The 15,590-nt window shown below is 37.8% G+C and overlaps 1 protein-coding gene across 3 annotated transcripts in view; it reads left to right on the forward strand.

The window, feature by feature from the left end:
• SLC22A4 (solute carrier family 22 member 4) overlaps nt 1–14,694 on the forward strand; it is a 49,517-nt gene extending 34,823 nt beyond the window's left edge. For 2 of the 3 annotated variants that reach the window (XM_073802506.1, XM_033853152.2), the window contains 4 exons: nt 6,277–6,491; nt 7,400–7,582; nt 9,737–9,872; nt 12,742–14,694. In XM_073802506.1, the coding sequence (XP_073658607.1) occupies nt 6,277–6,491; nt 7,400–7,582; nt 9,737–9,872; nt 12,742–12,817 (610 nt within the window). In that variant the 3' untranslated portion in view covers nt 12,818–14,694. The remainder of the gene's footprint in view (nt 1–6,276; nt 6,492–7,399; nt 7,583–9,736; nt 9,873–12,741) is intronic. The other variant, XM_073802505.1, reaches the window with a different exon arrangement.
• The last annotated feature ends 896 nt before the right edge of the window (nt 14,695–15,590 follow it).

The raw sequence follows: 15,590 nt of genomic DNA on the forward strand, positions 1-15,590 counted from the left end.
AGATTATAGTGGAAAACTTCCCTAACATGGGAAAGGAAATAGTCACCCGAGTCCAGGAAGTACAGAGAGTCCCATACAGGGTAAACCCTAGGAGAAACACACCAAGACACATATTAATCAAACTAACAAAAATTAAATTCAAAGAAAATATATTAAAAGCAGCATGGGAAAACCAAAAAATAACATACAAAGGAATCCCCATGAGGTTATCAGCTGATTTTTCAGCAGAAACTGCAGGTCAGAAGGGAGTGGCAGGATATACTTAATGTGATGAAAGAGAAAAACCTACAACCAGGATTACTCTATCTGGCAAGGATCTCATTCAGATTCGATGGAGAAATCAAAAGCTTTTCAGACAAGCAAAAGCTAAGAGAATTCAGCACCACCAAACCAGCTTTACAACAAATGCTAAAGAAACTTCTCTAGGCAGGAAGCACAGTGAAGAAAAAGACCCACAAAAAAAAAACTCAGGGGCTTTCCTGGTGGCGCAGTGGTTGAGAGTCCACCGGCCAATGCAGGGGATGCGGGTTTGTGCCCCGGTCTGGGAAGATCCCACATGCCGCGGAGCGGCTGGGCCCGTGAACCATGGCCGCTGAGCCTGCGCGTCTGGAGCCTGTGCTCCGCAATGGGAGAGGCCACAACAGTGAGAGGCCCGCGTACCGCAAAAAAAAAAAAAAAGCAACAAACTCAAAACAATTAAGAAAATGGTAATAGGAACATACATATCGATAATAACCTTGAATGTAAATGGATTAAATGCCCCAACCAAAAGACACAGACTGGCTGAATGGATACAAAAACAAGCTGTCTACAAGAGACCCACTTCTTGACCTAGGGACACATAAAGGCTGAAAGCGAAGGGATGGAAAAAGATATTCCATGCAAATGGAAATCAAAAGAAAGCTGGAGTAGCAATACTCATATCAGATAAAATAGACTTTAAAATAGACTGTTACAAGAGATAAGGAAGGACACTACATAATGATCAATGGATCAATCCAAGAAGAAGATACAAAAATTATAAATGTTTATGCACCCAACATAGGAGCACCTCAATACATAAGGCAAATGCTAACAACCATGAAAGGGGAAATCGACAGTAACACAATAATAGTAGGGGACTTTAACACCCCATTTACACCAATGGACAGATCATCCAAACAGAAAATAAATAAGGAAACACAAGCTTTAAATGACACAATAGACCAGATAGATTTAATTGATATTTATAGAACATTCCACCCAAAAGTGGCAGAATACACTTTCTTCTCAAGTGCACGTGGAACATTCTCCAGGGTAGATCACATCTTGGCTCACAAATCAAGCCTTGGAAAATTTAAGAAAACTGAAATCGTATCAAGCATCTTTTCTGACCACAATGCTATGACATTGAAAATCAATTACAGGAAAAAAACTGTAAAAAACACAAATACATGGAGGCTAAACAGTACGCTACTAAATGACCAAGAGATCACTGAAGAAATCAAAGAAGAAATAAAAAAAAATACATAGAAACAAATGACAATGAAAACACAACGACCCAAAACCTATGGGACGCAGCAAAAGCAGTTCTAAGAGGGAAGTTTATAGCAATTCAATCTCACCTCAAGAAACAAGAAAAATCTCAAATAAGCAATCTAACCCTACACCTAAAGCAACTAGAGAAAGAAGAACAAAGAAAATGCAAAGTCAGTGGAAGGAAAGAAATCATAAAGATCACAGCAGAAATAAATGAAATAGAAATGAAGAAAACAATAGCAAAGATCAATAAAACTAAAAGCTGGTTCTTTGAGAAGATAAACAAAATTGATAAACCCCTAGCCAGCCTCATCAAGAAAAAAAGGGAGAGGACACAAATCAATAAAATTAGAAATGAAAAAGGAGAAATCACAACTGAAACCACAGAAGCACAAAGAATTATAAGAGACTACTACAAACAACTATATGCCAATAAAATGGACAACCACAAAGAAATGGACAAATTCTTGGAAAGATACAATTTTCCAAGACTGAACCAGGAAAAATTAGAAAATATACACAGACCTATCACAAGTAATTAAATTGAAACTATAATTAAAAGTCTTCGAACAAACAAAAGTCCAGGGCCAGATGGCTTCACAGGCGAATTGTATTAAACATTTAGAGAAGAGCTAACACTGATCCTTCTCAATCTCTTCCAAAAAATTGCAGAGGGAGGAACACTCCCAAATTCATTCTACGAAGCCACCATACCCTGATACCAAAACCAGAAAAATATATCACAAAAAAAGAAAATTATACACCAATATCACTGATGAACATAGATGCAAAAATCCTGAACAAAATACTAGCAAACAGAATCCAACAACATATTAAAAGGATCATACACCATGATCAAGTGGGATTTGTCCCAGGGATGCAAGGATTCTTCAATATATGCAAATCAATCAATGTGATACACCATATCAACAAATTAAGGAGTAAAAACCATATGATCATCTCAACAGATGCAGAAAAAGCTTTTGACAAAATTCAACACCGATTTATGATAAAAACTCTCCAGAAAATGGGCATAGAGGGAAACTACCTCAACATAATAAAGGCCACATATGTCAAACCGACAGCAAACATCATACTCCATGGTGAAAAATTGAAAGCATTTCCACTAAGATCAGGAACAAGACAAGGATGTCCACTCTCACTACTCTTATTCAACGTGGTTTTGGAAGTCCTAGCCGTGGCAATCAGAGAAGAAAAAGAAATAAAAGGAATACAAATTGGAAAAGAAAAAGTAAAACTGTCACTGTTTGCAGATGACATGATACTATACATAGAAAATCCTAAAGATGCCACCAGAAAACTACTAGAGCTAATCAATGAATTTGGTAAGGTTGCAGGATGCAAAATTAATGCACAGAAATCTCTGGCATTCCTATATACTAACAATGAAAAATCAGAAAGAGAAAGAGAAATTAAGGAAACAATCCCATTTACCATCACAACAAAAATAATAAAATACCTAGGAATAAACCTGCCTAAGGAGGCGAAAGACTTGTACTTAGAAAACTATAAAACTCTGATGAAAGAAATCAAAGATGACATAAACAGATGGAGAAATATACCATGTTCTTGGATTGGAAGAATCAATATTATGAAAATGACTATGCTACCCAAAGCAATCTACAGATTCAATGCAATCCCTATCAAACTACCAATGGCATTCTTCACAGAATTAGAGCAAAAATTTTACAATTCGTATGGAAACACAAAAGACCCTGAAAAGCCAAAGCAATCTTGAGAAAGAAAAACAGAGCTGGAGGAATCAGGCTCCCTGACTTCAAACTATACTACAAAGCTACAGTAATCAAGGCAGTATGGTACTGGCACAAAAACAGAAATATAGATCAATGGTACAGGATAGAAAGCCCAGAGATAAACCCATGCACATATGGTCACCTAATTTACAACAAAGGCAGCAAGAACATAAAATGTAGAAAAGACAGCCTCTTCAATAAGTGGTGCTGGGAAAACTGGACAACTACAGTAAAAGAATGAAATTAGAACACTACCTAACGCCATACACAAAAATAAACTCCAAATGGATTAAAGACCTAAATGTAAGACCAGAAACTATAAAACCCTTAGTGGAAAACATAGGAAAAACACTCTTTGACATAAACCACAGCAAGATCTTTTTTGACCCACCTCCTAGAGTAATGGAATGAAAAACAAAAATAAACAGATGGGACCTAATGAAACTTAAAAGCTTTTGCACAGCAAAGGAAACCATAAACAAGATGAAAAGACAACCCTCAGAATGGGAGAAAATATTTGCAAATTAAATGACAGACAAAGGATTAACCTCCAATATATACAAACAGCTTATGGAGCTCAATATCAAAAAAACAAACAACCCAATCCAAAAATGAGCAGAAAACCTAAATAGACATGTCACCAAAGAAGACATACAGATGGCCAAGAGGCACGTGAAAAGATGCTCAACATCACTAATTATTAGAGAAATGCAAATCAAAAGTGCAATGAGTTATCACCTCACACCAGTCAGAATGGCCGTCATCAAAAAATCTAGAAACAATAAATGCTGGAAAGGGTGTGGTGAAAAGGGAACCCTCCTGCACTGTTGGTGGGAATGTAAAGTGATACAACCACTATGGAGAATAGTATGGAGGGTCCGTAAAAATCTAAAAATAGAACTACCACATGACCCAGCAATCCCACTACTGGGCATATACCCTGAGAAAACCATAATTCAAAAAGAGACATGCACCACAATGTTCATTGCAGCACTATTTACAATAGCCAGGACATGGAACCAACCTAAGTGTCCATCATTGGATGAATGGATAAAGAAGATGTGGCACATATATACAGTGGAATATTACTCAGCCATAAAAAGAAACGAAATTGAGTTATTTGTAGTGAGGTGGATGGACATAGAGTCTGTCGTACAGAGTGAAGTAAGTCAGAAAGAGAAAAATGAATACCGTATGATAACACATATGTATGGAATCTAAAAAAAAAATGGTACTGATGAACCTAATGGCAGGGCAGGAATAACGATATAGACATGGAGAATGGACTTAAGGACATGGGGTGGGGAGGGGGAAGCTGGGGAGAAGTGAGAGTAGCATCAACATATATACACTACCAAATGTAAAATATATAGCTAGTGGGAAGCAGCTGCATAGCACAGGGAGATCAGCTCCGTGCTTTGCGATGACCTAGAGGGGTGGGACAGGGAGGGTGGGAGGGAGGCTCAAGAGAGAGGGGATATGGGGATATATGTATGCATATGGCTGATTCACTTTGTTGTACAACAGAAACTAACACAGTATTGTGAAGCAGTTATACTCCAGTAAAGATCTATTTAAAAAAAAAAAGATTACATAGCATTAAAAAAAAAAAAAAGAACTAGTAGCCTCCTGCTGCAGCTAGTCTAATTTTAGAGCCATCTTGTATTGCAATTAGAAGTCATCAATGACAGAGTTTATGCCCCTGAATTAAGCAAGTGTGTCCTGGGCATGTGGCTTTCATCACAGTAGATCTCCTTAGTTCTTACATGTCATCAGGTATCACTGATGCAAATGTACCTTGAGCAGTGGCACTACTGAGCCAATAATAAACTAATCACTAATTTTATCTAAGCTGCTCTTATTACCAAATGTGGAAAATCACTAAGATCCCAGAGCAATAAAGTTTCATTTTTTGTTTTGTTTTGGATTAGCCCTTGTGCTACCCAACTTAGTAGAGTATGTGTAAAAAGATCCGACATTGTTCCTGAAAACATTTTTCAGGTGTCCTCTGCTTTTCAGTCATGTTGATAATAAGTGCATTTCTGCACAGGGAGGTTTGCATAGTGTAGTGTTTTTTCCACAGAGAAACTTTTATGTGGACGTTAACTATAATGACAGGATATGCAGTGTGCACTCTGTGATACCTTTTATGGGACTTTCACTTTCTTCCCTACTAAAGTGAGTTTTACTAAATCAATTGGAATTTACTATTAGTGGATCCCACAGTATTACCTATATTTCTTCTTCTCCTCCTCCTCCTCCCCCTCCCCTTTGCCTTCCTCTCCTTCTCCTTCTTATTCTTTGGCGGGGGAAATGACATATGGATTTTATGTTCACTGATGTGACTGACATTCTTTCTTCAAATAATAGCTCTGAAGGAATGAGAATATACAAACTCTCCTATTGAAACTTGAAATTAACTAGATTAGGATAGTATTCTTGAATATTGGTATATCTAGACTAGTGCTGTCCAATAGAACTTTCTGCAATGATGAAAATGTTTTATATCTTTTTTGTCCCTTATAGTAGCCACTAGCTGCATGTGGCCACTAAACAATTGAAGTGTGGCTAGTGCCAAAGTGAGGGACAAAATTTTAAATTTTATTTAATTTTAATTTATTTACTTTTTCTTTTTTTTTTTTTTTTTTTGGCCACGCTGGGTCTTAGTTGCAGCACGCGGGATCTTTGTTGCTGTGTGCGGGATCTTTAGTTGCGGCATGTGGGCTCTTAGTTGCGGCATGAGGGCTCTTAGCTGCAGCATTCGGGATCTAGTTCCCTGACTAGGGATTGAACCCTGGCCCCCTGCATTGAGAGCACAGGGTCTTAACCACTGGGCCACCAGGGAAATCCCTAATTTATTTACTTTTAAATAGCCATATGTGGCTATTTGTAAGACAGCAACATCTAGACAATTTCCTGACCATCATGAAATTGTAAAGAGACTCAAGCCATCCTTTTGTCATTTTTGTCTTTTGTCTTTCAGGATGGTCACCTCAGTAGGTTACTTTGCTCTGTCTCTCAACACTCCTAATTTACATGGAGATGCCTACCTGAACTGTTTCTTCTCTGCCTTGATTGAAGTTCCAGCTTACATTACAGCCTGGCTGCTACTTCGAACCCTACCCAGGCGTTATGTCATATCTGGAGTACTGTTCTTGGGAGGAGGTGTGCTTCTCTTAATTCAGCTGGTGCCTGCAGGTAAGAAGTTATCCAATATTAACAGCTTACCAGAAAAGATCCACACCTTGACAGGGCTAATTATTAGTCCCTGTTCCCTATTTATGTAGCCTTTACATCATAAGTCATTCTTAAGTCAGTTATACAAGTGATAACTAACTCTGTGATTTCCCATGTTCAAAATTACTCCCTTCAAATAGTTAAGAGTTAACCTTAGAGAATCAGAAATCACCACCTGAGAAGGAAGAGTAATGCTCCCAGTCATCCCCTTCACAGAAACATTCACCTAAACCCTCAAACCTCTTTCTGAGTCATAATCCCAATTCCCAATTTCTTGGTACTTTCTTGGTATTTTCAAACCTTCTCTCTGATGTGTATATTCAAGTGTTAGAGTTGGTAGTACATACCAGTTCCAGTATAAATTCAGTGATTTTTATGGTCTGTAATCTTTAAGTAGTTAGAGAGCACATGAAAAGATATATGCTTCTCTTTTCCCCTTATGTCTAACTTTCTCATATTGTTAAAATGTTAAGTCAACAGATTTTTGATATATAGTACTATGCATAGAAATATATATTTCTTAATAATAATAAACAGGATAAAAATGATTGGTCCTTCTCTTCAAAGATTAAACTTAACTGTATTAACATGCTAACAACTGACTATGAAACTGTTGTAATAAATAAAGGTGGACAAGGTCACAGAATGCATAAATGATCTAGAATAACAGAAGAGCGAAGCTCAAAGCAACCTTTCACGCTCCATCTTTGTCCATGTCCAATTAGTAAGGCTTTGAAGAGACTGTATAATTTGGGGAATATCTTTAGATTATAAAACATTCCTATACAAGCAAAAAGGACAATTCAAGCAACTGTTAAGAAAGTATCACTTCTAAAAGCACCTCTGTTTACACTGGATCTCTTTTCCAGATTACAACTTCTTGTCCATTGGTCTGGCCATGTTAGGAAAATTCGGGATCACCTCTGCCTTCTCCATGCTGTACGTCTTCACTGCAGAGCTCTACCCAACCCTGGTCAGGAACATGGCTGTGGGGGTCACATCCATGGCCTCCAGAGTGGGCAGCATCATTGCTCCCTACTTTGTTTACCTTGGTGAGATGCTTCTTATAAGTCTATTCTTTTTTTAAATATAAAAGTAATAGGTTTTCATTATGAAAAATGCAAACAGCATAGAAAGTACTGGAAAAAGCACAAGTTCACCTCTACTCTCTTAGTTCCCCAAATCACAGCCCTCAGAGGAACTACTATTAACAGTTTGGTGAGTAGCCCTTCAGACATTTCATTTTGCACTATATATATATATATATATATATATATATATATATATTTATATATATATATTTAAACACACAAAATGATATCATAAATATTGTTTCACAACTTTTTTTAAACTTAACATTGTATCAGAATATTTTGCCATATCCGTATATATAGCTCTTTTAGTTAGTACATAGACTTCCAATGTATGTATACACATTATTTATTTAACCAGGTTCATGGATGAACATTTAGGCTATTTCAGAGTTTTTGTTACCATACATAACACTGCAGTGAACATTCCTCTACGGCCCCCACAGCCTTTGTATATTTGGATCAATAGATTGCTGGAGCAATTTAAAAATTTCATAGATATCGCCAAATTGACCTCTAAATACTATACCAGTTTACAATCCAACTATCAATATATGAGAGTGCCTGTTTCTCCATATCCTTACCAACAACGGGGATTATCCAATTTTTTAATCATTGATAGTCTGTTATATGAAAAACGGATATCATTGTTGCTTTCATTTCCTTTTCTTCAATTATGAATGAGGTTGAGCATTTTTTTCATATATTTATTGAAATTCTATTTATTTTTAAGAGATCTGACTGTTCATGTCTTTTCCCATCTTTCTAATGGTCCGTATCAAGTTTAGATATTTGATTTTGGGAGCTCTTTGTAATTGAAAAATTAGCCCTTTGTATATATATTATAAATATTTTTCCTAGTTTATTATTCCCACTTTGACTTCATGACTTTATTTGCATTGCTGGCAATTTTAGCTTTTATATGATCGAATTTATCAATCTGGAATAACACCACAGAGGGGCTTTAGTGGGATGTTCAGTGGATCTAGGATCTGGCACTCCAAGCTAAACCTCATCAAGAACTCTACTGGCGAGAGATGTAGACACAGCTCCTTATTCTTCCTAGTCATCCATTGGTTACCTACTAGTTCAAACATACACACATACACATCCCCAAAGACATATGTGAATTCTCAGAAAAGGTATACTCTAAATCCTTACAGAGAGAGACATTTTCCACACAGCTGCCCTGAACACCTGAGAAAGTACATTATTATATAGAATGGTGTCGTTTCCCCTTTGTTCTTCCCTATACTTTCAAACCATGCCCATATGGTCTAATGGTGGACCATTGGTACATAAGAAATGGAGAAGTCTGAGAAAGAACTTTGTATTCCACAGTAGTGGCTCCTGTTGGTGACACAGAGGCCTCAGAGAAGCTTCAAAATTGATATTTTTTTGTCAAATAAAATTCTTGGGTGTGTTATTCCTCTGTAATCTCTGTATACAGAAGGGAAGCAAGATGAGGATCTATTATTCCCCTGTCTGAGTAACACCACATAAAGAAGAGGTGGAGTGGTTCTTCCAATTACATGTAAAACCAAGACATATAAATGCTGCAAAAAGAAACCACAGTGCCTGACATTTATTGATTTAAATTGGATTGAATATATTAATTAGGTTCTTTTAAGAGTCTCACAGCTCTGTGGACCAAGATTTCCACAGGAGCCTACTGGTTTGGGCAAAAGCAAAGGTCATATCAGTCATAACAGCCAGTATGTGTCCCTGCAACATCCTGGTCAACCTCTTTCCCCTTGGTGTCCTCCCACCCCCCATCGCCAATGACCTCTACCTTAAGAGGAGAACTTTGGTAGGCAAAAATTTCTATCAAAGGAACATTTATCACACATGATTAAGTAGTAGCTTAGAGAATGCCAGTTGACGTGAAAGACCTTATGATAATGCAAAATTGAGTAGGTGAATGATTATGGAAATTCGGAGGCAATGACATCTGCCAAACAGAAACTGTGGTATTTTGCACACTTTTTTTCTTCTGTAAATATTCAGGTTTAAAACTGCTCTCAAATACTGTTTGCCACCTTTACAAAATGATTCTCAAGAGCATCTGGAGAAACCCTGTATCTAATTGATGTTCTTATGTCCTGTGCCTTACAGGTGCTTACAACAGAGTTCTGCCCTACATCCTCATGGGCAGCCTGACTGTCCTGATTGGAATCATCACTCTTCTCTTCCCTGAAAGTTTTGGAATGACTCTACCAGAGACCTTAGAGCAGATGCAGAAAATGAAATGGTAAGTGGAACTTTAAAAAATGGTATCAGAATTCCTCAGAAAGAATAAACATGAAAGAATAAATAGGAAAATTCTGAAAAGAAAGTGTAATAAGTGGAAAGTAGCTCTATCAGATAATAAAGGATATTATTAAGCAATGGTAATTAAAACAGTATGATGGTGGTAGAAGAAAAGAAATCACTGGAATGGAATAGAGTTCAGAATTAAATGAAGAAAATATGAGAATTCAGTGTGTGATAACAAGTAGCAATTCAAAATCAGTGGGGAAAATTTAGATTATTCAGTAAAAGGTGTTAGAACATTCAACTAGCCATTTTGGCTAAATAAAAAGCTTAACTCTTACTTCAAAATACATCAGGATAGGGCTTCCCTGGTGGCGCAGTGGTTGAGAGTCCGCCTACTGATGCAGGGGATGTGGGTTTGTGCCCTGGTCCAGGAAGATCCCACATGCTGTGGAGCGGCTGGGCCCATGAGCCATGGCTGCTGAGCCTGCGCGTCCGGAGCCTGTGCTCCGCAGTGGGAGAGGCCACGACAGTGAGAGGCCCGCATACCACACACACACAAAAAAAAACACATCAGGATAAATTCCAGAAAGATTAAAAATTGAGAACTGAAAATATAAAGTGATAAATGTAGCAGAAGAAAACATAAATATTTTTATAACCTTAGAAGGCCTTTCTAAGCATATTATGAAAAGCAAAGAGCCATAAAGGAGAAGATTGATATATCTGATTATGTAATTTTAGAAATTGTTGGTACAGCAAAAACGAAACCATAAATTAGAACAAAGGTCAACAAAGCAGGGGAAAAATATTTGCCACACACAATGTAGACATAGAGTTAATAAATTTAAGATGCAAGAAGCTCTTAGAGATCAGTGGGAAAAAGACAAACAACTCAGAAAGAAAACTGGCAAAGGTCATGAACAAACAGTTTATAGAAAAGGAAATTTCAGTGGCAAATATATACATAAAAAAGAAATACTTGTCCATATTAATTAAAGCATAAAAAATGTCAATGTCATTTTTTGGCCTATGAGATTGTTCAAGGGTTTTCCTCCTGATATCAACTAATTCTGACACCAAATAGGTGTCCTATAATTTCATCCAATTTTGACTCTAATTACTCAGGGCTAGCATCAGGCTCTACAGGTTAAAGGCTCACTCCCACAAGACAGCCTTCTCTTCAGATGCCAGCCACAAGTAATGGTTCCCCAAGGTTATCCACATTTCTGGCTATTGGGGAGGGGGAAATTTACCCTTTTACCCCTTTAAGGTCTTGTGGCTAAACTAATCATAAAATTGACACCAGTCAACAGGAGAAAAATAAACAAATTTTAATTCATTACACAGAGATCTCTCAGAAATAGGACCTAAGAAATGGCCAAAGCAGGAAGCTTTTACACTTTTTAGACAAAGAATAAATTTGAGAGGAATTGACAGGACAAAGAAACTTAGGTTTGAGTGCTTAATTAGTAAGGAATTTAAGCAGAGTTTGGGCTTGTGTAGTAAATTAGTAAAGAAGTAACAAGGTTTGTTTATAGAGATTTCTTGGCCCAGCCCTGGAATTCCCTGTCTTTGGTAATAAGGGTGTCCTTCTACCTCCATATGCAGGGATTGCACCTTTCACATGAGGGATTTATTCCCTGCTTTCAGGGGCACAGAGGAGGCCAGAGTTTCCTTTTGCATCAGCTGCTTCACAAGCAACTTCAATTAAAAATAATCAATATGCCATTGTGGCAAATTTTGGGGCAGCCTGCCCTGAGCTCCATCATGTCCAACTTGGCTACAAAGTCTGGTATTTCCACAACCCTCCTCTTCACATTCAGGAATTTGCTAGAATGACTCACAGAACTCAGGAAAACGTTTTACTTACTATTACTGGTTTGTTCTAAACAACACAAATGAACAGCCAGGGGGAGATGTACACAGGGTGAGGTCCAGAAGGGTCCAGAGCACAGGAGTCTCCGTTCCTGTGGAGTTGGGGAGCATCGCCATCCTGGCCCATGGATGTGTTGGCCAATTCAGAAGCTCTCTGAACCCCAGTGTTTAGGGGATTTTATGGAAGTTTCATCACATAGGCATGATCAATATTGATTTGACTTCAGTCCCTCTCCCCTCCCTGGAGGCTGGAGGATGGGCTTCTAGTCAAGGCTTGGTCTTTCTAGCAACCAGCCTCCATCGTGAAGCTATCTAGGGACCCACTGAGTCACCTCATTAGAATAAGAGGCAAGACACTATTACCCTTGTCACTCAGAAAATTACAAGGGATTTAGAAGCTCTATGTCAGGAACCAGGGACAAAAATCAAACATCTTTCTATGACATCATAGATTGGAAAACATTTAAAAGACTAATGGTACGGTAGGAGAAGTTTAGATTCTAGAGTGAAACTGCCTGGCCTCAAATCCCAAATCTACTGACTAAACTTGGGAAATTTGCTTACTTTTCACTAAACCTTAGTATTCCCATCTGTTATATGGAAATAGTTCATATGGCTTTTGTGATGTTATATAAGATAAAGTGTTTTTAGTGTGTAGCCATGATAAAAGTCTATATGTGAGTGGATTCTGATCCCAAACTGAACCTGTATAGTGAAAGATGCCCATTTTTTATAAGTTGTTTCTTCTAATGATAAAACTACTTCAATATCAACTTTAACTTACCAAGAACTTCATGCTTACCACTCTATTCTTTCCTCAGGAAAACTATAAAATCATAGAATACTAGCTCTAGACTCATGAGGTTCTTATTAGAGTTAAAATAATTACCTGTTCATTGACTGGAGAAATGTTTTTCAGTGTCAGTTTGGCATTTTGAGGAGGGGAGTCTTAAATATTTAATTTTCTTTAGCACTTATCTTATTTTCAGGTTCAGATATGGGAAAAAAACAAAAGATTCAATGGAGAAAGAAGAAAATCCCAAAGTTCTAATAACTTCATTCTGATAAAATTCCCACCCTATTTGGTGAACTGAAAAACAGATCCTAAGACTATGAAGACACTAAAGCCTTTCCTGATGAAATGGACTGCCTATGAAGATTAACACTAAAAATGGACCTTGCTATTAAGAAATGCTTGTCATATGGCAAACTCTGGACCACGCTTACAGATAAGCTCCTTATTTTAAAAAACAAACCATTTCCAGAAAGTCTTCCATACTAATTAATTCGATGAAATGGGTTTGTAGGATTTTTACAAAACGTGTTGGTCAAGGACTGGTAAATCCATATAAAGATTAACATGCATTTGCAAATACAAATACTATCCAAATTTTTAAAGAAGTCACTGAATTAACACAACTATCAGGCTTGGGTGTGTGTGTGTGAGTGAGTAAACCAGCAAGTTCAAAATTACAGTAGTTTTTGAAGTGAACTTATACACTGCTGTAGCCAAATGATTATAAGGAGTATTCCTATCCAGGAAATTTTATATACTACTTTGAGAGGAATTGATGACAGATATTAATAGCATTTTACAAGTGAAATGCAGCAAGAGATCAAGTAGCCTGGCTCAGATGGCCTGTCAGCCTTTAAGAAGGGAACCAAGGCAGTTCCTAGCTACAATTTCAGCAGCTATGGCTCACAGCCTATTGAATGGTCCACATTTGTGCTCTCTGTGAACACTTGACTAAGCTTTCTGTTCACTAAGACTGGCTTAAGAGACCTTTTTTTGGTAAATAGAGAATCAGGAAAACTGCAAACTAGTTAGATTGGTAGAGGTGGTTTGTGTGCCCCATAGCCAAGAGGGGTCAGCACCCAGGAAGAAGGCTGTCCAAGCCAAGAATCTGGAGAGCCTTTTAAAACAGTTCTTTCCCTTAATACATCCCTTCCTAAATCTCGTATGCAGTTGTATCCTCTTCAACCAGGGGTGCATCTGGTTCCAGGAATGAGCAAGGTAAAAGGTAAAAGCCACTAATGGGATAATGTATTAGCATAAACTCAGAAGATGAGTGTCAGCTCTGTGTCTCACCACATTTTAGGCATGCTGACATGATAACATAGCAAGAAGTTCATCCTGGAGACCTGGGCAGCATGCTTTCACCACGGGCAGCGCCTTTTGGAGCAGCACGTGACAAGCTACTGACCCTTTAACATATCAGTGCAACGGTGCACCTGTAGAATAGGCAGCCACTAGTTTTTAATATGCTGCTTGGTGGCATCATCTCCTAAAATTAATTATCCCCAAATGTAAATATTCACTATCTAAATATTTTTCAAAGGAACATTTGACGTAACATCTTGGTAAACAATCCTTATTTCTTTAAGATCTTTATCTGGAACTTTTCTGATTAACTCAGAATTTTTCTTTATATTGCCATATTTCTAACACATATTTTATATCCTACTGACACATTGATCCCACCTTTTGATTGTTACTTTAAAATCCAGTAGAATATCTTAGAATAGTTTATGCTTTGTCACTGGGGACTCAGGTGCACAGCTTCATCCACCCAGTGCCTTTATCTTCCCCACTGATGCGGCCTGTCTGGATCACCTTTCCACCTACCCTGCCAGACAGTAGTAGCTGCCTGTCCTGCAAAGAACAGGCCCTGCTGCCTTTCAGGAAGCGCTCCTTGAACTTCCTTCCCACCAGCAGCGACTGTTCACTCCTCTGTGCTCTTCTGGTACTTGTTACCTTCACTCAGTTGGGCTCTTGTCTAGTTGTCCCCCCCGACACACAACATGTCTATAAGCCTCCGGGAGGCCAGGGACCTAACTTTGCTTATCTTTTTATCTGTTGCAGTGCTGCTTACTGTAGTGCTTTCTTGCATGTAACAGGCATTTGAGGATATTCGTTTTAATTAAAATATTTTGTAACACTAGCGTGGTGAAAATGTTATGTTTGAAACATAGACACTTGAATTTTTAAACACCAAAGTATAAAATGCTCTTAAATCTTTTTCTAAATATAAAAAGTAAGGATGTGGACTTCCCTGGTGGCACAGTGGTTAAGAATCCACCTGCCAGTGCAGGGGACATGGGTTGCATCCCTGGTTCAGGAAGATCTCACATGCCACAGAGCAACTAAGCCCATGTGCCACAACTACTGAACCTGCACTCTAGAGCCTGCGAGCTACAACTACAGAGCCTGCGTGCCACAACTACTGAAGGCTGTGCACCTAGAGCCCATGCTCTGCAACAAGAGAAGCCACTGCAATGAGAAGCCTGTGCACCGCAACGAAGAGTAGCCCCTGCTCACCGCAACTAGAGAAAGCCCGCGCACAGCAATGAAGACCCAATGCAGTCAAAATTTTTAAAAATTAAACTAAATTTTTAAAAAAAAGTAAGGATGTGATAATTGCCTTTTACTGCTGTTTGTATGGGTGTTTTATATTTTATAATAGTAAGAGATGACTTTTTAAAATCTGTTTATAAAAAGGCAACAAGTATACAAATGAATTACCTCTTTGGTAGTTCAAAGACCAAGTAGATGAATACATGCCAAAATAGTATTCGATTAAATTCAAGATATATTCCTGATTTTTATAAACTACTTTTAAAATTAGGTCTACAAGGCAACTACCTGAACTTGCTTATGAATATCAGTCTCAGACTGACAGCCAATATTACACTGCATGTTAGAGTGTAACATGAAACACTGGAAGCATCCCATTAACAGTTTTATGGATACATGTTTTAACATCTTTTCAACATTTTTGGGTAAGTTTTAGTAACTATAATCATAATATAAAATATAGATAAGAAGTAAAACTATTAG

Source organism: Tursiops truncatus, chromosome 3 (assembly GCF_011762595.2).
Source record: "Tursiops truncatus isolate mTurTru1 chromosome 3, mTurTru1.mat.Y, whole genome shotgun sequence".
Taxonomy (NCBI): Eukaryota; Metazoa; Chordata; class Mammalia; order Artiodactyla; family Delphinidae; genus Tursiops; species Tursiops truncatus.